Below are 21,047 nucleotides of genomic sequence, written 5' to 3'. Positions count from 1 at the left end.
GCAGCACTGGCAGGGGAAATAGGGACATTCTGGCATCAAATCAGAAGCCAGAATGACTTTCGTCATTCTGGGACCGTCCCTGGAAATTGGGACACTCGGGAGGGTATGCACTGATGGTCTCCAGGCCTTCTAGTGGTACAAGGTTAGGAGCACCCCAGATTTCAAACCTAATACCTAGGGGTGGCCCCTGGTGATATCAAGGGAGAGGCCACCGATTATGTCACAGCCCTGGAGGCAGAGGTTAACTGGGAGAGGGGAGGGGAGAAGGGCAGGTCCCCATAATGTTCATGCTATTGTCTGCCACCAGCTCTTGCCCACTTGGAGATTCAAACCCACCTGCCATGTGAAGGGAGCTGGGGAAACTTGGATACTTCAGGTCTTCCCAGGAGGCCTGGCAAACTTGGGGCCTTCCACACTGCAGTACCAATAGGTACCAACCACTGCTGCCAATTGGCTATGCTGCTTTAGCCTTTGCACCAGGGGTAGGCAACCTGTGTGTGTCTACACATGTCTGACCATCATCCATGGAAGCCCTCCTCCATATGGAATATTCTTAAGATTCCTGTATTTCAGTCAAGTGCATACCAGGGCTTTAGGATGGCACAATCAGAGTGAATTAAACCACTCTGTTGGCCTAGCACAATACATCCACTTTAAAAAAAGAATCTGACTTTTTGCAGCTAAAAAACTGATGGGAAAGGCATTGAGAAGTGTGGAACAAATAATGGGAACACCCTGCAATCAGTTAATAGAGGATGAATCCTCCATGTCATATAACTGCCCAGTAAACGAATAAAAATTAATGCTCAATAAAGACCAGGTTTGGGGTCACATTCACACCATACATTCAGAACATGTGACCCCCCCCCCCCCGGGAATCCTAGGAATTGCAGTTTGTTAAGGATGCAGCTCTGTGGTGGATGGACTACGGTTCTTTGAGGGAAGCCATGTGCATATATGGTTTTAAATGTAAGATGTGGACGTGACCCCATAGCCCAACCACCACATAAACTTCATGCAAGCAAATCAGGACGAAGGCTGAATAAACAGGGCTTCTGGAAGAACATCCGGACTGGAACATCATCTGTCTTATGCCTGGTCAGACTGTCTACAACCAGCCCAGTTTTCTCTCTTCTGCCTGGAAGTGCCTCTTCAGAGAGAGACCATCCCCTGCTTCTTTTCATTGGAGACACCAGATTTTGAACCTCTTCCTCACTCACCACTAACCACAGTGGTTTATTGTTTGAGGAAGGCAGGGGTGGTGCGCCCCATTTTGCTGCCTGAGGTAAATTGGGAAGATGCTACCTGAGGTAAAACGTGAAGGGGCCAGGTGAGGCGAAACAGGAAGGTTCCGCCCCACCCCTGCCAAAATATGGCTCTATAAAGCTGAAATAAATAAAGAAAAGAGATGCAGCCTGCAAAACTGTACCCATGGAAGAAACCAGCACATACTTTATTACCAGAGTTGCTGGGGATTACAGGGCAAGAGCCTGGGGAGACAATTCTGAGGAGCAGAGTCTCCAATACATACATAGGCAGAGAAAATAATAGCAATAACCAAAACTAGAAGAAGAGGGGCCATTAACTGTTTATTCTGATAAGCTCAATACACTTTGGTCAGGAAACCTGTTTTCAGCTCAAAGATACAGAGGGTTGTCCAATTCTAGTCCTATTTCACAGTAGACCCACTAAAATGAATGGGGCTAAATTAGTCATGCCCAATCATTTCAGTGGGTCTGCTCTGAGTAGGACTGGATTGAATATTATTTTGCACTGCTTTTCGGGCACTGCTTCCAGCTTTTCCTCTCCTCTTTCTCTTTTTAACATTCAAAAGACAGGGTGGTTTCAAAAAAGGTTCTTCCTGCTTGCAAATCCCCATGCTGTGAGTGGAACCATCAACGCCCCTCAGTGTTTATAAGTCCATTTAACAGATGTGCAGTCTGACCCCAGAGCAAATGCCAAGCCCAGCTAGCGGATTAACTTTCCCCGCCTCTGGGTTAATAAAATTACAAAACTGAATTAATACTCTAGGACAACAAAACACAAGCTCTAAGTCAGGGTAAGGAATCTGTGGCCCTCCAACCATTGGAGGGCTCCCATCACCCTCAGTCAGCACAGCCAATGCTTGGGGATGATGGAAGTTGGGAGTCGAACAGCAACACTGGCATGGCCATAATTGCACACATACAAACATGCCACAGCTGTAAGCAAAGCTCTGCTCTCATGTGGGACCTGCTTACTCATCAGACAACTCTGGGTCAGCACAGCAGTAAGAGTGCCAGTTTCAGCTATATGACCCCACTTCAAAAGTCAGGCTGTCCAAATGCTGCCAGTGAACATGTGAAAGTGTTCCTAGGACCTCTTTTGCAATTTTGACAAGCAAAGGGGCTCGCAGGATGCAGCAGAGCTGCCTGGGGCTTCTGGGAGATGTAATCCACAGCGACAGCAGGGCACTGTACTAGAGGAGGCTGAACTGAAGGAAAACATGGTCCAAAGAGCTGAAAGGGGAGTGAGATTGGTGGTGGCAGAGAGATGGAATTGAAGGAGGTGGAGGAGGCAGGAGAAGAGGAAAAAGTGTGTCAACAAAAAGAGGCTGCAGTGCAACCAGAGGTAGCCAATGACACCTTGCAGATGCTGTTGGGACTCTAGCTCCCATCAGCCCCCAGTGGTTCAGGGATGGCAGGAGATGTAGCCTAACAACATCTGGAAGGACCACAGGTTCTCCATCTGTACTCCAAGACATCCCCTACAGCATTTGAGAGATGGAGGAAGACCTCTGTTTGGACAAGGCCTCCCTCCCTGCGAAGGGATGGGGAACCTGGTGCCCTTCACTTTGGGGTGGAGTCGCAACCACTGGATGGCCAACGGTTATGGGATGATGGGGGTGAGTGTGACAACATCTGGAGAGCGTCTTGCTGTCTACCCCAGATTTAGGCTCTTTACTGGGGTAGCCAAGAGGACATTGGGGCACTGATCTAAGTATTCCAAAAGGCTGGAACAGAGCAGTATTGTTTGTGGCGCCTCTGGCTTTGAGTCCCTTTGGTCCATACCCAGACTGGGACATAGTTGATGAAGGTAGCAGCCTAGTCCCTCTGCCCTTCCTAGCATCTGCTGCTGGTGTCTGCTAGTTATTGTGGGCTGGGCTGCCCCAGAAAATGTGTTGCTGTTCAATAAAAATGATTTGGTGGGAAAAAAAACCACACACGTTGCTGCTGTCAAGAGTGCCTGCAGGATTTCCTGTGTCCTCCTTCCTTCTTGCCACCTTCATGCAGATTTCTTCGCAGTCTTCCGGTTCTTCCATGTGATGGTGGCTATGAACGTTCCTAGCGAAACACAAAGGGAGGGAAATCTGTTTTAAGGCACTGCTGTGCTGCCCTGAGCAACGTCAGACTCTCGGCCATCAGGTTATTCAAGAAACAAAGCTGTTCTACGGCAATGGAACCATTGGTGCATTGGAAGAACTCTTCTCTGTATATCGAAGTGAGGAAGGAACCTCATTTCCTCGCCCCCTAGGCTTTACATTGCACATTTCAGGTTATGTGAAAGGAAGAACAGGCAACACAAATAAGACAGGTTCTGCTGAGAAGCCAGTTCCATCAGGCACCTCCCTCGAGCGATTGTTATCTTCCAGCAACTATTCCATCAGGCTGCAGCAAAGGGAAAGAAGGTAATTGGGGCTACTCCATTGGCCTGCAAAGAGACCAGCAATTTCTGACTCCTTTCCTTGAACAGTTTCCCATTCCAGTCGGTTGTGGGGAGATACTGCTCAAGCAGGATTACTGCCCCCCCCCATGCATCAGCTGATGCATGGGGGGTGGTCGGTCCTGCTTTCTTCAGGGTTTGGGTACACCAAACGGTTTCTATTAAGAACTTGCTGGCATGCCTGAACCAGGCAGGATTTAACTCTCTGGTCACCAGCTGATGTGCTATTCAATCCTGCTTTCTGCAGCCGTGTCTCTACCTGCTCCACTCCTGATCTCACATGCAACATCAGGTGTGGGGCAAGTGGGCATGGGTTGGGGCTCGTGGGCAAAATGGGGAGGCTGGATGTTTCCCACCCCTGAACCTGTGTTTGTTTTAATCTCCTCATTCTTTCTGTGACATTCCTTTTAGATTGTTGGCTGGGGCTGATGGAAGCTGTAGTGCAACGAGATCTGGAGGCTTGCCCCCCCCCCCATTATTATTTTTTACAGCTTTTAAATTTTGTATCATTTGCTGGCCAGAGAATGTTAATTATTGGGCAGTACCCCCGTATTATGAATCAATACAGAGATTCCTTGCTAAGTCCTTAACACAAGTTTCCATCTGTAAAAAACACAACACAACATGAAGACATGGAGACATGGACTTACCTATAAAGAGCAGCAACACAAGCCCCGCAACCACAGGGATGATCACCGAATACTCTCGTGGCAAAAAATACTTGTGAATCAGGTGGTCAATTTCAATGAAGGGCTGAAGGAACAGGTGCATATGTCAGTGAGTGCAAATGGGGAAAGGTTTCTGCCTGTACCCTCAGCAGTAGACCAGATTCCAACACCCTTCCACCTTTTTTGCACAGAGAGTTTGTAGAGGTCTCAAAGGGACCAGAAACTCAATGGTTAGGGAGCTCATGCTTTGCATCTGGAATTTCCTGGATTCAACCCCTGAAACCTCCAGTAAATAGGATCACAGAGCAGGCGATGGGAAAGACTTTCCTACAGAAGTTCTGTAGCTAAGTGGCAGAATATCTGCTTGAAATGCAGAAGGCCACAAGTTCAATCGCCAGCATCTCCTCGTATGGCTGGAAAAGTCCCCAATCTAATATCTAGGGACCCACTGCTGGTCAGTGTTAACAATACTGAGCTAGATGGGCTATTTGTGAGACATTGAATAAGGCAGCTTCTTATGTTACTCTTTGGGAAGGTTTGTGGCTCAGTGTTGGAGCATCTGCTTGGCATGCAGAAGGTCCCAGGTTCAATCTCCAGCATCTCTTGGTAAGACAGGGGGAAATCCTTGTCCAAAACTTGGGAGAGCTGCTATCACGATTGTGCCGCAATTGAATTTGCAAGAACTGGTGTTGTGCCATGGTTCAAGTGAGACTAGGAAGCGGGATTTAAACCCACACTCAGTTACAGTGCTTACTAAGTGGTGCTGGTTCAATCACTATTGCTCAGCCTAACCTCCCTCACAGGCTTGTTGCGAGGATAAGCTGGCGACGGGGAGAAGATTACAGAGCACCCTGAGCTCCTTAGAGCTAAAGTGGAGAACCGTTTTCAGCACAGGGGCAACATTTCCATCTGAGCATCCTAAGAGGCACATGCTAATGTTGGGTGGGACCAGAGGCAAAAGTGGGCCAATCAAAGAATGTAACATTTCACCCTTGTAAAGGTAAAGGGACCCCTGACCGTTAGGTCCAGTCGTGACTGACTCTGGGGTTGCGGCGCTCATCTCACTTTATTGGCCGAGGGAGCCGGCGTACAGCTTCCGGGTCATGTGGCCAGCATGACTAAGCTGCTTCTGGCAAATCAGAGCAGCACACGGAAACACCATTTACCTTCCTGCCGGAGCGGTGCCTATTTATCTACTTGCACTTTGCCGTGCTTTCGAACTGCTAGGTTGGCAGGAGCAGGGACCGAGCAATGGGAGCTCACCCCGTCGCGGGGATTCGAATCGCCGACCTTCTGATCAGCAAGTCCTAGGCTCTGTGGTTTAACCTACAGCGCCACCCGCGTCCTTTCACCCTTGTACAGCAAGCTAATTTCTGCGCACACCCCTCTCTTCCTTCCATTCAGGCAGGTGATGGGTGAGCTCTGGGGGGCAGTTCCGAGGGCCAAATAGAAAGGCCTTAAGGGCCACATTCCACCTCCCAGGCCTCAGTTTTCCTACCCGTGCCTTGGAGGAAAGGCTGGGTATAAATGTACTAAAATAAGATTTTTTAAAAACAATAATAAGTAACATACCAGAATAATAATCCAGACAGTATAGTAAGCAAAGAGAATGAGACTGAAGGCTACCAAGCCATACCCAACCAACTGGTCAGTAGCAGTGGCCTAAAACAAAGCCAGAGGTAGAAGAAAAATTAGGGTCATCTCAATGAAAGGCAGTCAAGATATAACATACACCAGCATATATACCGTTTACGCAACATAAAACATCCAAGTGGTTTACAGAACACAATGCAAAACATTCGTTTACAAAATACAGATAAAAAGCAAACATTAAAGATAAGCTCACACAATACGTTACAAAAATATGAACAAAACCAGAAATTTCAATATTATGCTATTTTTGCTAGTTTTTTGGGGGGCAGGGCGTTGAAATGGTTCATTATTTTACTGATTTAAACTGTTCAAAATTATTGTTATACTTTTAGAATTGTATATTATTTTAACTCCGTGCAAACAACCCAGGGGACTTTAAAAAAAACAACACACACACAACAACCCTTGCTTCTTTTTTTTATGTAAACGAGTTTCAAAAAAGAGTAGATTGCGTTAAAGAATAATATATTGAAACCCAATACTTGACGTTATGCAGTATAGATTGAAAACAGATCAAATCATCGTTCCACAGTTGTCCATGAGAATCGACCCATGTCGTATAACAAAGTCCAACACCCCCCACCCCACCCCAAAGGGCAGTGCGGTGTCCTCTTCGCAGCGCGGCCAGCTTATTCATAAAACTTATGTGCCCTATCATCGTGTGACAACCATGCTTCGGAGAGGTCCTGAGAAAGGTCCGTTCGAGAGCGCTGCTCCCTGGCTGAACTACAGGTGGTTCTACCAGCCTTTCTCAACCTTTGGGTCCCCAGATGTTGTCGGACTACAACTCCCATCACCCCTAGCTAGCAAGGCCAGAGCTCAGGGATGATGGGAGTTGTAGTCCAACAACCTCTGGGGACCCACAGCTGGAGAACCACAAGAAAACAAATAAGGGAGGCGGCCGCCCCAGCAACGCCCAGCTCCCCAAACTGAGTCCCAACGAAAGAGAGGCAGCAAAACGCCCCTTCCCCGCAGCGAGACCCTCAACCAGCGGGGAGGGAAAGGGACTCACCATAGTAAGCGCGGCTAGTCCGGTCTCTCCCTTTCCAAGGCGGGTTGACGGATTCACTTCCGGCCAGGCTGTCCAACCAGAACTCAGGACGTAAGACAAGCGCCGGAAGAGAGCATCCAACCATAGAGATAGGAAGAGGAGGAAAGATTAAACTAGCGACTGACTTTCGGGAACGTCGAAACCTCACCATAGACTTACTGAATAAACAGATGGAACCACGGACACTATATTTTTATTTTTCGAAAGAATATTTATTTCATTCTAACTGACAGGCTGCTCACACTAACCAGTGGAGGGAGCTGTGACTGGGGAGGAGGGGGCAAGTGTCCCTCCCCCTCCCTCAAAAAGCATCAAGAACAGGGACCATCAAAGAAAAAGCCCTTTCCCAACCACATACTGTTTTTGTGTGAAATGTTCCGTTTTGTTGGCCATTTGCAGTGTAGTCCTGCAAATGTCTTCCCAGAAGTAAAACCCTGATTAGTTGAATGGGGCTTTCTGTCCTGTAACTGAGCCTGGACCTTAGGGAGCTTCCTTACACCCAGTCAGCTCTACCTCTCTTTCAGATCAGAACCAGTGAAGGCAGTGAAGGTCCTGTGTGAATGTCTGGAGGCGGTTGGAGGATGGATGGCGGCTAATGGATTGAGGTTGAATCCTGACAAGACTGTGGTACTGTTTTGGGGAGACAGGCTGGTGGGTGTGGAGGACTCCCTGGTCCTGAATGGGGTAACCGTGCCCATGAAGGACCAGGTGGATAGCCTGGGAGTCATTCTGGACTCACAGCTGTCCATGGAGGCACAGGTCTATCCTGTGTCCAGGGCAGCTGTTTATCAGCTCCATCTGGTACGCAGGCTGAGACCCTCCCTGCCTGCGGACTGTCTCGCCAGAGTGGTGCATGCTCTGGTTATCTCCCGCTTGGACTACTGCAATATGCTCTACGTGGGGCTACCTTTGAAGGTGACCCGGAAACTACAACTAATCCAAACACGGCAGCTAGACTGGTGACTGGGAGTGGATGCCGAGACCATATAACACCAGTCCTGAAAGACCTACATTGGCTCCCAGTACATTTCCAGGCACAATTCAAAGTGTTGGTGCTGACCTTTAAAGCCATCAATGGCGTTGGACCAGAATACCTGAAGGAGTGTCTCCACCCCCATCGTTCAGCCCGGACACTGAGGTCCAGCGCTGAGGGTCTTCAGGCAGTTCCGTCACTGTCAGAAGTGAGGTTACAGGGAAACAGGCACAGGGACTTCTTGGTAGTGATGCCCGCCCTGTGGAACGCCCTCCCATCAGATGTCAAGGAAATAAACAACCATGTGACTTTTAGAAGATATGAAGGCAGCCCTGTTTAGGGAAGTTCCATACCTCCCTCTCTATGGAGGCGCAGATTACAGCTATAACAAAGGCGGCATTTTTTCATCTCCGCCAAGCTAAGCAGTTGGCTCCTTATCTCTCTCGCCCTGACCTAGCCACTGTGATCCACGCGACGGTCATCTCCAGACTGGATTATTGTAACTCGCTTTACGTGGGGCTGCCCTTGAGACTGACCCAGAAACTCCAGTGGGTGCAGAATGCCGCAGCGAGACTCCTTATGGGAGATCACATTCATCCGGTACTATACCAGCTGCACTGGCTCCCGGTGGAGTACAGGATCAGGTTTAAGGTGCTGGTTTTAACCTTTAAAGCCCTATACGGCCTAGGACCCTCGTACCTACGGGATCGCCTCTCCTGGTATGTCCCACAGAACTTATGGTCTGCAAATAAAAACATCCTGAAGATCCCAGGCCACAGAGAGGTTAGGCTGGCCTCAACTAGAGCCAGGGCTTTCTCGGCCGCAGCTCCAATCTGGTGGAACGCTCTGTCACAAGAGACTAGGGCCCTGCGGGACTTGACATCTTTCCGCAGGGCCTGTAAGACAGAGCTGTTCCACCAGGCCTTTGGTCAGGGCGCAGCCTGACCCCCTCCTCTGGCAATCTGCACAGAATTTTGCTTAATGGTTGCCATCAATTTGATTTTAATTAATTTTTATAATGAAAGGTTTTTAGAATGTTGGATTATTTTGATTGTTGTTAGCCACCCTGAGCCCAGCTTTGGCTGGGGAGGGTGGGGTATAAATAAAAATTATTATTATTATTATTATTATTATTATTATTATTATTATTGTTGTTTGATGTTTTATTGTATTTTTAATATTTTGTTGGAAGCCACACAGAGTGGCTGGGGAAACCCAGCCAGATGGGTGGGGTATAAACAATAAATCATCATCATCATCATCAATATCATCATCATCATTATTAGTCCTTCTGTCCACACTGGTTGGCAGTAGCTGCCCAGGGCTTCAGGCTGGGGAATTTTCCCAGCCCTCCCTGGAGATGCTGAGAGTGAACCTTCTGCATTTAAAGCAGATGTTCTATCACCACCAATGTCTCACTCACACCCAATACATTTAAAGCACTCTTAATGCTGCTTTCACAGATGGTCATGGAGACTACCAGGAACTGTAAATTCTTCAGGTTGCTGGGAATTGAAACTCCACATGGTCAGCACCCTTAACAAACTAAAGTTCCCAGGATTCCAATGACCCCAACCTGCCAGCTCATTCTTCCTCTAGGAATCATCCTCCCCATTGCCTTGCAGTCCAAGCCCTCCAGTTGCTCACCCATGCTCTAGGCCTCCAGATGGGCTCCTGGGTCACTCCTAGTGGTTGTAGCATCTTGCCAGGCAGGGCTCCTGCCTCGCATGGAGTCACTTTTCTCCCCAAGGAAACTTCTCATGCACTCTGCTCGCAGGTGCTTCCCTTCAACGAACTGCAAGCCCTGTTGCTGCTCCATTTGGTCAAGCCACTGGCTTTGCTGCTCCATCAGCAAGTTGAACTGCTCCAGAAGTACTTTTTGTTTTCTCCCTCCATTTTGACTTCAGCCACACTTTGTTCTCAGGCCTTTTTCCACTAGGAAACACAGATCCCGCTGCTGACATGACCATTAAAGTGGCATAACAGTGCTTTTAAGTGTATAGCGTGAATGTGACCTGAGTTATGACCCATCTCCTCTGGGAATGTAGCCAACCTGCTAACAACTACCCTGGACGCTATTTTAGATATATTGTGTACACCACTTCTCTCCCTGATTTGAGCACTGGAACACATTTCTGAGTTCGTCCCTTCCCTGCCACTCCCTGCATCCACCTCTCTGCCTCAGCCAACTTGTAAATAGCATGCAATACAACTAGACTACACTGTAGGGTTGCCTCAGCCCAATGCCCAACGTAATATATCCAGGAAGACCTGTACGACACAGCTGTCATCAGCCACTGTCCTCCGGACCCAGGCTTCTCCAATATGCAATATGTAATTTTCATTATGGATGTTTATGTTATTTTTGTCCTCTGTAAACCTCTAAAGGAGCCTTATTTTGGACCTGAATGGTTTTGTATATAAATTAAACAGAAATAACAAAATATGCATGGGATGTATATTGATGAAAGGTGGGCAACTTTTTCTGTTGAGGGCCGCATTTTCTCAGGGTTAACCTATCTTATTTGGTGGGGTGGGGCCACCCCATTTTCTTTCTCGTTCAGTCACTTTTTCCTCCATGTTTCAATCACCATTTCCTCCATTAAATTAAGCTAAGACCTTAATTGCACCTGAGGGCTGCAGGTTGCCAACCCCCATTTTACTTGAGCAACACCTGAATCAGAGCAGAAAGCTCCTCTCTTTGCTACCATTTGCTTGGTGATGGAGAGGGCACATGGGTGCTCAATTGCCAGCTTTGTTAAATGGGATTTCCACACCGATTCCTAGCAGCAGCTTTCAATTCCTCTCCAGTGTCGGGGGGCATTTAAAAATGGCTTCTCTATTATTATTTTTTAAAATAATTTTTATTACATTTTCAATTTTTTATAATCACAATATCCAAACATAAATCAATAAGCTCAAACATCACTCTATCCAAGCATCTACTAAAAATGGCTTCTCAGTGTGAACCAGGAAATGTCATACATGGAAAATGAGATGGTTTTTTAAAAATTTTTGGCTATGTCACTATCAGTGAGTGCCTGTCACTCTAACCCAGAGTTTTCCAAACTTTTCATGGTGGTGACACACTTTTTAGACATGCATCATTTCTCAACACAGTAATTCAGTTTTACTAGTAAACCAGAGGTTAAACTAACCCCTTTCCAGCCCCAGGAGGAGCATGGGGAGCGTTCACACGTCACACTAACGTGTCAGAACATGCAGTTTGGAAAGCTCTACTCTAACCTTTAGGATCCGTTTTTATTGTTCAAATCCAGTTATTTTATCAAACAGATATTTCTGGCTATGAGAGCGACATCAGAGAGTGCCAGCCGTGTCGTGCTCTGTGACCCAGTGTCCTGCTGCTTGCACCTTGATGCAAGCTGACAATCTCGGAAAATCTGTGGGTCTACGAGACAGTCCTCCCCCACCCTGGGGGGTCTGCCAGGGATAATTACCCCCCACATCAGTCCTGAATTACCGGCACGGCTGCGATCCAATTGTATGGGAGACAGCCATTTCCCACCGCTGGAAACAGGAAGCCCACCGCATCCTTTTCTTAGTGCTTACAGACTGTTTAATTATGTGTTTTAGGACCTTTACTGATATCAATATCAAGCTCACCAGTTGGTAGTTACGTGGGTCTTTCCCCTCCTTTTGAAAATGGGAGCATTTGCCCACCTCGTCTGCAGGGACCTCACCTGTTCTCCCAAGAGTTCTCAAAGATTATAGACAGAGACTCTGAGATTACATCCACAACCTCCGTTGTGATGCATGCCCTTCTTAAATTTCACCTCATCTGCAAGCTCCTTATGCAGCCTCACCTGTTTCCTTAGATGCCTCCCACTTTTCTTTCTTGTTGGAATTGTCTGCATTTGGGCCTTCAATATTTCACCTTTTAAGAAAGTACTGTTTATTGTGCACCTTTCCCCCTATCTTGTTGGGGAACATCAGGGCGGAATGCAACCCTCCAGGCCTCCCCTCTTTGGTCCAAGGCCATATGCTCAGGTTGAGGTGTGTATAACAACCAGTAGCTTTTGCATATACATAGTTAAGTTGCTCTGCCTACTTTGGCATCTGGGCCATGGAAGGCTTCCTCATGATAGATATACAGCCACTTTGCTGAAAGTAGTTCCCCACCCTGGTGGCTCTCTGCTTGCAGAATGTTTCCCCCCAGGCAGCTTGCCTGGCACCATCACTACATAGCATTAGGCACAAGGCAAAAACATTTTTCTTGCCAGGTATTTGGTTATTAATTATTTGTGGCCTCCTTGAGTAGGTGGAATGTTTCACCCCTGTCCTTTAAAAATAGGATTGTCTTTTATATTTTTGTTGTTCTTTTGAGCCAGTTTAAAATGCATTTATTTCTATATTGTAAAGCTCTTTATATTGTTACCTTGGTAACAATGTGCAACAAATTCAATTTAATAAAAATTAATTGCATTGTCAGAATTCCCTCTTTTCAAACCAAGTAACGCAATATTCAATCCACCCAGGCATATTACTTTATAGGTGCTATAGGTTTGGAGTATTAGTTTTGATGATATCTGTGGTCCTTTCTAGGCCTATAGTTCTTCATCCAGTAAGGTTTAGAATCTAGTAGCAGCAGTTGAACACTCAGACCAGTTTCTTCTTCATAAAGTAATAGCCTTAGTTAAGTGCCGCCATTTACACATCCAAAGACAAATGGGGGTGATTGTCCCCCACCCATTGGAAGCAACATCACCTTCCAAGGTTGAAGTGCTATTGTCAGTTTGGTGTGTTTTGGCTGATGCTGGAAGACTCATTTTGCTCTGTGCTGGCACCAAAGCTGTGGCTTGGGGCTTCCCTAGAAACCCAAGGGGGAAACCAGTATCTGTTGAACTGTTAATGCAGCAGGCCTTTGCATCGTATGCTCAGGTTGAATATATGTGTAAATAAAACCGTGTATCATAAAGAAGCCAGACTCCATTGACCTTCATCTAAAGGAAACCAAACCCTGGGTAAGTGGGGGAACTCCTGGAGTCTCTCACCACTCCAGGACAGGGGTACACACCTTTCCTCTCCCTCTTAGTGCACTTTTCCTGCTTCTGCCTTATTTTCTAATAGAATTTGGGATCTCCAGTTTGACTGATGTCTTTTTCTAGTATCAGGATACAGTGGTGCCCCGCCAGACGAACGCCTCGCAAGACGGAAAACCCGCTAGAAGAAAGGGTTTTCCATTTTGGAGGTGCTTCGCAAAACAAATTTCCCTATGGGCTTGCTTCGCAAGACGAAAATGTCTTGTGAGTTCCTGCAGGGTTTTTTCCCTCCCCCCCCCTTTTCCTAAGCCCTAAGCCGCTTATCAACTGATCCGCTAAAAGCCGCTAAACCGCTAATAGCGCTAATCCGCTAAGCTGTCAATGGGCTTGCTTCGCAAGACAAAAAAACCGCTATACGAAGAGCCTCACGGAATGGATTAATTTCGTCTTGCGAGGCACCACTGTATATATTTACTGTGTTGGGCTCTTCTGAGTATTATATAATAAGCCCCAAAAGGCAAATGCAGAAACTTTGTAGAGGGACTTAGGCTTGTCTCCAGCTATGCAAGAGTTGATGTGCAGACACTCAGTAAGATGGGCATCTACCATGAATGCTTTAGTTGAGATTCCTGCATTGCAGGGGTTGAATAATATGACCCTCAGTGTCCCTTTCAACTCTACAATTCTGCAACTCATTGTACATTAAGAATCCCACTTACAGTGGAATAGTATATATGCCTACTTTAGAAGCAAGTATGTTTGTATTTAAATAGCTGTACTCCTGGGTAAGCAGCCCATTCTTTGGTTTAGGATTGCCATGGGGCGGGGGGAGGTTCTTGTACTTTCTTAACAGCTGTATCTCCACAATCAGGACCAGTAGGGCATAGTGGACTTCCCATGGTTAACAGGTAGGTTTGGGGAGCAGAATTAACTGTGCTCCATAATTTTGTTATGGTGCCCATGGCGGTGTTTTGCTGTTATGCCAAACCCCTACGGCAGCCATTTTATGACTGGACCAAAAACACTCTCAAAATTCAGAATGTGCCCACTGTTCCAAAAACTATCATTAGCTAATATTTATATCTCATTGCTCTTCAACTCCCACCTTGCTATTTTCTTTTTTATATACCTGCCCACTAATATGTCACTTCTTGCATTTCGATGAAATGGGCTTATGCCATAACAAATTTGTTTCATATTTTAAAGGTGCCACAAGAATTTCCATGTTTTTGCTGCAGGAAGCTGAAACACGGCTACCTTCTAAAAATGTACATGTGGCTTATGGAACTCAATACACTGCCTTCTCAAACTTGGTACCCTCCAGATTCTTTGTAGTGCCAGTGCTATCAGCCCCAAAACAGGTTGGTGAAGGTTGCAACTACCACAGAAAGGGAGGAGACACTGGTGTTTGTTTATAGACATCCATGAGCCAAGGCAGAATCCCAGAAAGTGCAAATCACATGGTTTTCATGAGCTTCCTGGATGGGCGTCCTGGAGACATCTGTTTGGTTACTGTAGGAAACAGGAAGCTGGACTAGATGGGCCTGTGGTCTGATCCAGTAGGGCTCTTGTATTCTCAGCAAGTCCAGAGTGCTGTATTTAGAGGTGTTTGCAGCCCATGAATGCCAAAAGGCTGAAGACAAAAAGGAAACTCACACAAAAAAACAGTCAAGACAGATCAGATGTGAAGTACCAAAAAGAAAAAGAATGAAGATCACCTTTATTACCCCCAAAACCGTAATGACATTTGACATTATAGTGATTTTCTCATTTATACTTGTGGCTTCTCTACATTAGGAAGCAAAAATCAGAGAACACAAACACAATTGGTTGAATCAGAGACGGCACAGCATTCCATTAGAAAACAAAAAACCAGAATACACTAGTGGAGCAAGTTAGAAATGGTGTGGGCGGGGGGGAAAAGACACATTCATAAACCATTCTCCTCTAGCCCCACAAAATCTGAACAAGAATAATTGAAAGAACAGAGCAGTGGAACTAACATATCTTCTATACTTGCTTTTAATGATAATGGAATCTTTAGATTTTACTTAAATCTGTGTTTAGTTTAGAATAGGCATAGGCAAACTCAGCCCTCCAGATGTTTTGGGACTACAACTCCCATCATCCCTATCTAACAGGACCAGTGGTCAGGGATGATGGGAATAGTAGTCCCAAAACATCTGGAGGGCTGAGTTTGCCTATGCCTGGTTTAGAAAATGTTAAATCTATCTCTTCAAGCATTCTTAAAAAAAGTTTGCATAGTCCCATTTTCCCTTTCCAAAAATATCTACGCGCTCTCTTTCTCTCTATAGAATTATCTGAATATAAACTTGAGCGCAGCTCTCTTCTGAGCCTCAATAACTTTTCCAAGAAAATAAACATGATCTCTCTCATTTTTTTTCTAACCCTCTCAAAAATATGGGCTTAAAAAACAAAACTAGCAAACATTTTCTCTTGAAGCAAAGTAAAAGAATCAGAAGCTCTACTCTTAAGTTCCAAGTTCCTTTTACTTCTCCAGGGGAAGGGGAATATATCTCCCCCCACTAGCCAAAGAGGGAAGGGGAAAGGTTAGGACAGACTGGGGTGGCTTCCTTCGCCACGCTGGTTGGGACTGATGGGAACTGCAGTCCACCAATACTGAGAGGGCCACGTTTCCCAGTCCTGACGTAGGATGGCCAGGTGCAGTCAGCCCACAATGGGGACTCTGCAGAACAAGGCCCTTGGGATGTGGAGGGCTAAAGATCCTACAAACACTTGCTACTAGGCAGAGAGTTTGTGGATCAGGCCCTATGAAGAGCAGCCCTGTCCACAGGGCAAAGAAACAATGGCACATATTTCCTTAGCTAGCTTGAGAAGGGGAGCAGGAAAAGTGGGTTCGTTTAGCAGCTCCTGAGATCAAGCTACAAGGGAGAGATCTGCTCTTCTCCTTGAGGTTCCCCCCTCTCCAGGAGAGGTGCATTTAACATGGGCGCTTTAACGCGATGCGTACCAGGTATGGGGCCTTCCAGAGGTTCACATTATGGGCACAGTCCAGCTGCACAGAGTTTGTTTTTTGTTGTTAAGCGGGGGGGGGGGGGGAGGGCAAGAATACACAAAATATAAACACAGCTCATGTTCAAGACCTTAAATCGCCGCTCATTGGTGTCTTGGGCTTTTTTTTACAAAGGAACAAACCATGCCTTTTAAAATAAGGAAATAAATCATCTCAACCAGTCAGGGACAGCCAAGTGAATTTTAGTACATAACTACTTTTTGCCCCTCCCCAAGTGCTGAGCAAACTGTGAAATTCAGTTACCTGATCCCTTTTCACCACCATTCTAGCCTTCAGGGTCTCTACTGAGCCCATCTCCAACATCAGTGCAGCAGGAGATTAGCACGATTCACTAAGGCTTAATGTATTACCCACAGGGAAAAGGTGCCTCATTCACTACCCACCACAAATACCATTACACTGAATACCCTTTGCATTCTGCAGATCAGATTCACAGAGAGACAGGGAGATACCAAAACACAAAAAAAAGTCTAAGTTGCAGGAGAGTTGAAGATCAACCTGTTCTCATTTGGCACTGGACAAAGAGGGGGACAAAGATACTGCTCCCTATCAGCTAACACCTTTCTCTAACCAGGTACCTCCAGATAAGCTGGTCTACAACTGCCATCATCCCTGATGACTGGCCCTACTAGCTAGTCCTGAAGGGAGTTGGGAGTTCAACACCATCCAGATGGTCTTAGGGTGGTATCCAACTATGTTCTACCCAGTGAAATTAATGGGCCCAAGTTGGTAATATTCATTAATTTGAGTGGGTCTGTTCTGAGTAGAACTAACATTGGATACAAACATTTGCCCCTATAAAATCTTTTGCGTGACCCGAGGGGATGGGAATTTGATGGAGGTGTTGTTGCCGAAACTTCTGGGTTTTAAAGCAGTATGACTATCAAAATGGTGAGGCTTCACTGGGTTCCTGCTTTGTCTCACACAAGCTAGAAATAATAATAATAACCCCCAACACAAGATAGCAATGAAACAGTGATTCCCCTCAAAAAAAAAGCAAAAAAAGAAAAAAAAAAAAAAGCTGCAAAACACCAGCCTGCTGGGTTCATAAACAAAATTCAACAAAAAATCAAGAATAAAGAAATGAAAAAAAGTCTCCAAGCGGGATCAGTGGTCTGAGAAGTTCAATTAAGAAACAAAAAACAAATACAACCATTATCTTCCAGTCAACTAGGAACAAACACACCAATCAAGCCAAGAAAGACAGTGCTTGTGATGCAACTAACATTTTAAGCAGCAGCAGAATGGCTGACCAAAAAAAGTCCCCAGCTTCCCCAACACAGATCCTATTCAACTAGTGAAGTGCACTTAGAGAAGAGCCATGGATGGAATTTTAGGATGGGGTGATAAAATCATAGACCCCACAGACTCCCTTGGTCCTTACTAATATTGAAACAAAACTGGTTTAGCCTTGAAAGCAGTACCAAGTGGCTTGGCACAACAGAGCACACAATTTCATCATAGCAACACATTTTAAGTCAAAGCTTCAAGAACCTAACAAGCCATCAAGAGCACTGAAAGATGGCCCCTAAGAACAGCTGTTAATGGCTGGGGCCTGCAGGGAGCTGTCGCCCCAAACTTCTAGGGGACACCAGTTTGGGGAAGGTAGCAACAGAAGGGTGCCCTTTCCCCTCCTACTTCCTCCTGATCAGGGGTCCCCAAACTAAGGCCCACAGGCCGGATAAGGCCCGAGGGACTCATTTATCCGGCCTGCGGGGACCCCCACAGGGTCTATCCATTTGGTCCGTCCGGCTATTTTGGCCAAGCCATGCCCACCTGCCCTACACGGCAACTGAAAAGAGGGGCTTGCAAGCACCACTGCTTGGCAATGCCTACAGAACCCCTAAGAAAAGCACTGCTCAAGGTAGAACTGTGAAAGGGGCTTCTGAAGAGCAGATAATCAGCTGATTGTTGTGTCTTCAGAAGCTCCTTCAAAGCGCCATCCGGCACAGCATTTGGAAAGGGGTTCAGCAAAACTGATTACAAGGCCCCTTCAGGTTTTGGCCACCTGTCAAACTTGGCCCAAAAGCAGTAGGTGGAGTAAAATCTGGCCCACGTCAGAATGAATTCCCCCCTCCCTGCAGTAGATGATGTGCGCAGCCTGGAGCCCTAAATATAGCTAAACCCTAAAGAAAGGATGCTCCAAAGCATGTACAGTGGTACCTCTGGTTGAAAAGAGCGCAACCCACAGCGGCACGTCTGCGCACGCGCGGGTTGCGATTCGCCACTTGTGCGCATGGCATCATTTTGAATGTCTGTGCATGCGCGAGCGACGAAACCCAGAAGTAACCCTTCCGGGTCACCGCAGGACATAACCTGAAAGAACGTAAATGAAACGGACATAACATGAGGTATGACTGTAAAGTGAAGGCTGTGTGCCCGCACTTCCACCTCAGAACACAGTGGTCTAGTCAGTTCAGAGACAGCAACCTGACAGAGCCATGTTTCCTTTCCCAATTCCCACCTACCCACCTGAATTCCATCTGTGGCACTCCATTCACAAATACCTCTGTTACAAAGATGGCTCTCAGCCCACTTTAATATAAGTATCAGGGGTGGGGAGAAAGAAAAGGAGGAGCCCCTCCCATCCATTCTACTTTGCTGCAGGTGATAAGTGTGAATGTGTGTGCTTTCATGTACACAAACACCCAGTGCTGAGCACATGTGTTAACAGAACATTAATGGCCTTGGCCTCTTCTCAACAGTGGCTGGCAGTGCTCCCAAAATGTATATGCTGTCTGCAGAGCAGCAGACATGAAAGTGAGGTGGGGAAGGTGCTAAATGGAAAATAGCGTATAGGCTGAAATTATACACAAGTAGTGCCCGTGTCCTGCCTGCATCCAGGTCAAGGCAGGAAACCCCTTAAGACCTAGCAATACAATTGCCAGGATTATAAGGGTGGAAAGAAAACTGAGCTCAGACTCTCTTTCTCCTCTTCTGCATACCTGAACTGTTATTCCCACTCCCCTACAAGGTCTCAGTGTTGGAAGGGGAAAGAAGAAACAGAGAAAAAGCTCAGGCATCAATTATTACAAAACCCAATCCCGTCACCATGCTCCAAATCGTGGTAAACTAGTATGAGGACACAGCAAGCACAGGCAGGAAAATGAAGTAGTAGAAGAACCCCAAGATGGCAGTTTTCTCCCATGAAAACAAACATCTCCTGCAAGCAGAAATCTACCACAGCAACAAGTAGACTGAGCTAGACCCTCTCTTCTTTCTGTGCTAGTGTTCTACTTCAGAAGAATGTTTTTCTTTACACAGGGGGAGCATTAAAAAACCGGAATCTCTCCTGTTTTAAGGTTACTCTACCTCTTCATTCTGCTGCTTGCATTCAGCAGATTTAGCTTGATTCGGCAAGGGATGGAGTCCATGGGCCAAAGCAGGAGCCTCCTGGACAGATTTTAGGCACATTTTAGGCAAAGGGAGAGGAGACTGGACTCATTATAGCAGCAGCAATTCCAGCAGCTATTCCAAATCAAAGCTGAAAGACTGGTAGGGGACAGGGGGAAGAACTATCAACCATGTTTCAGTTTTGGAAGAGTGTCAAAACTCTCCCTACCCAGCATGGGATAAAAGACTACCCTAATTCAACACATTTTGTGACCCAGAAGGTAGCCGTAATGTTAAATGATTTCTCCTACTGGCCTCACAATGAGCAGACAGAATCATAATTACAGTGGATGCTCGGGTTGTGAATGTGATCTGTGCAGGATGCATATTCGCAACCCGCAGCGTTCGCAACCCGCAGTGGCACATCTGCACACGCAGGTTGCAATTCAGCGCTTCTACGCATGCGTGACCGCCGAAACCCGAAAGTAACCTGTTACGGTACTTCCGGGTTTCGGTGGGTGCGTAACCCGAAAAAACGCAACCTGAAGCAGCTGTAACATGAGGTGCTCTGATGCTCAACTGTTACAGACACCCCTACCAACCTATAACATCAGTTCTTCGTTGCAAAAAAGGAATGAAGAGTGCAGGTTGCACTTCTGAAAACAGCCTTTCAAAGGTACGTTTGGAATCCGGAAGTGCTCCATCTAATTAAAATTGAGGCCAGGCACCCCCCCTCCCATGTCCTGCAGTGGAGGGCGGGGGGGGAGGGGCTGCTACTGTAAGACTGCAGCTGGCAATACCATGATGTGCTCAGCATTCGTAATTCATTTGTTTTCTCTCTTTCTTTGAACAATCAAGTTCTATTTTTCAGCAACTCTTGAAATGCACTTTTGGAAGAAAAACAGAAACAAAAAGCCATTTCCTATGAATGGATGATCTTTGGGGCTGTTGACTTTAAACTTTAAAAAAAAATGTTTGGGTGCTCTGCTCAGCAGCTGTCCTTACAGCAAAGTTCTCCCATGATCTACAAGGCAGAAGCCTGCTGAAGAAAAAGCTGCAAGAGTGATTGCACCAAAGTGGCTGCTTCCACCTCGCCTTTTGCATTCAGTTAACAATGCTTCTCCTCAACCCCAATTCGATTTGGGGAGGGGGGTTGAGAGGAAGTATTCAAAGTGGTATAACCCAATGGCTGAGAGGCACAGGATCAGCAAAATCCTACACATGAAAAGAAAAAGTGGTTCAATGGAATGAGGGTTTGACATGGAGTGCAGAGTTGTCTTCCCCTGACAAGGAAGATTGGCAGGAAAATTCTGGGACATTGCCAGATAAATCTGAGGAGACATGAGGCAGATTTGGGCAAAAGTGCATGTTCTGGAGTGTCAAGTCCTTGGAGAAGGTTCTGCAGTGCACACATGTCAGGGAACAGGTTTTGGGAAATCCTGCCTGGAATGTTGCTTGAAGAGAGGTTAGAAAAGGAATAAAGAATGGCATCCACCAACACCACCGCAGATGGGTAAGGAGACTGTTTCCAGCAGGTCTACTTGCTTCTGTTCACATTTAATGGGTTTCAATTACCACTGGCTCGTAAACTCCAGATGAGACTCTGTGAAAG

General features: G+C 46.3%; 2 protein-coding genes and 1 long non-coding RNA gene across 11 annotated transcripts in view; 1 reads left to right on the top strand and 2 right to left on the bottom strand.

Moving 5' to 3' along the window:
- Nucleotides 1-1,572: 1,572 nt before the first annotated feature.
- Nucleotides 1,573-7,143, bottom strand: DPM2 (dolichyl-phosphate mannosyltransferase subunit 2, regulatory). 2 transcript variants are annotated; one of them, XM_081847824.1, is made up of 4 exons: nucleotides 7,036-7,143; nucleotides 5,943-6,032; nucleotides 4,353-4,455; nucleotides 1,573-3,323 (listed from the first exon to the last, which is right to left on the bottom strand). In XM_081847824.1, the coding sequence occupies exons 1-4, from the start codon at nucleotides 7,036-7,038 to the stop codon at nucleotides 3,265-3,267; spliced, it is 255 nt and encodes an 84-aa protein (XP_081703950.1). In that variant the 5' UTR covers nucleotides 7,039-7,143; the 3' UTR covers nucleotides 1,573-3,264. The 2 variants fall into 2 exon arrangements, with proteins under 2 accessions (XP_081703950.1, XP_081703951.1); XM_081847825.1 differs by lacking the exon at nucleotides 7,036-7,143 and adding an exon at nucleotides 6,693-6,820.
- Nucleotides 7,144-12,609: 5,466 nt separating this feature from the next.
- Nucleotides 12,610-16,130, top strand: LOC309333861. Its single transcript, XR_014152717.1, has 2 exons — nucleotides 12,610-13,029; nucleotides 14,286-16,130. It is a non-coding gene; the product is annotated as an uncharacterized lncRNA (long non-coding RNA).
- Nucleotides 14,733-21,047, bottom strand: part of EEIG1 (estrogen-induced osteoclastogenesis regulator 1) — a 53,643-nt gene continuing 47,328 nt past the window's right edge. For all 8 annotated transcript variants that reach the window (XM_081847708.1, XM_081847712.1, XM_081847711.1 and 5 more), the window contains one exon: nucleotides 14,733-21,038. In XM_081847708.1, coding sequence (XP_081703834.1) covers nucleotides 21,007-21,038 — 32 coding nt within the window. In that variant the 3' untranslated portion in view covers nucleotides 14,733-21,006. The remainder of the gene's footprint in view (nucleotides 21,039-21,047) is intronic.

This window comes from Podarcis erhardii (assembly GCF_964252035.2).
Source record: "Podarcis erhardii genome assembly, chromosome: Z".
Classification (NCBI taxonomy): Eukaryota; Metazoa; Chordata; class Lepidosauria; order Squamata; family Lacertidae; genus Podarcis; species Podarcis erhardii.
The sequence above is the reverse complement of the archived record's forward strand: the minus strand, read 5'-3'. Positions and strand labels throughout refer to the sequence as shown.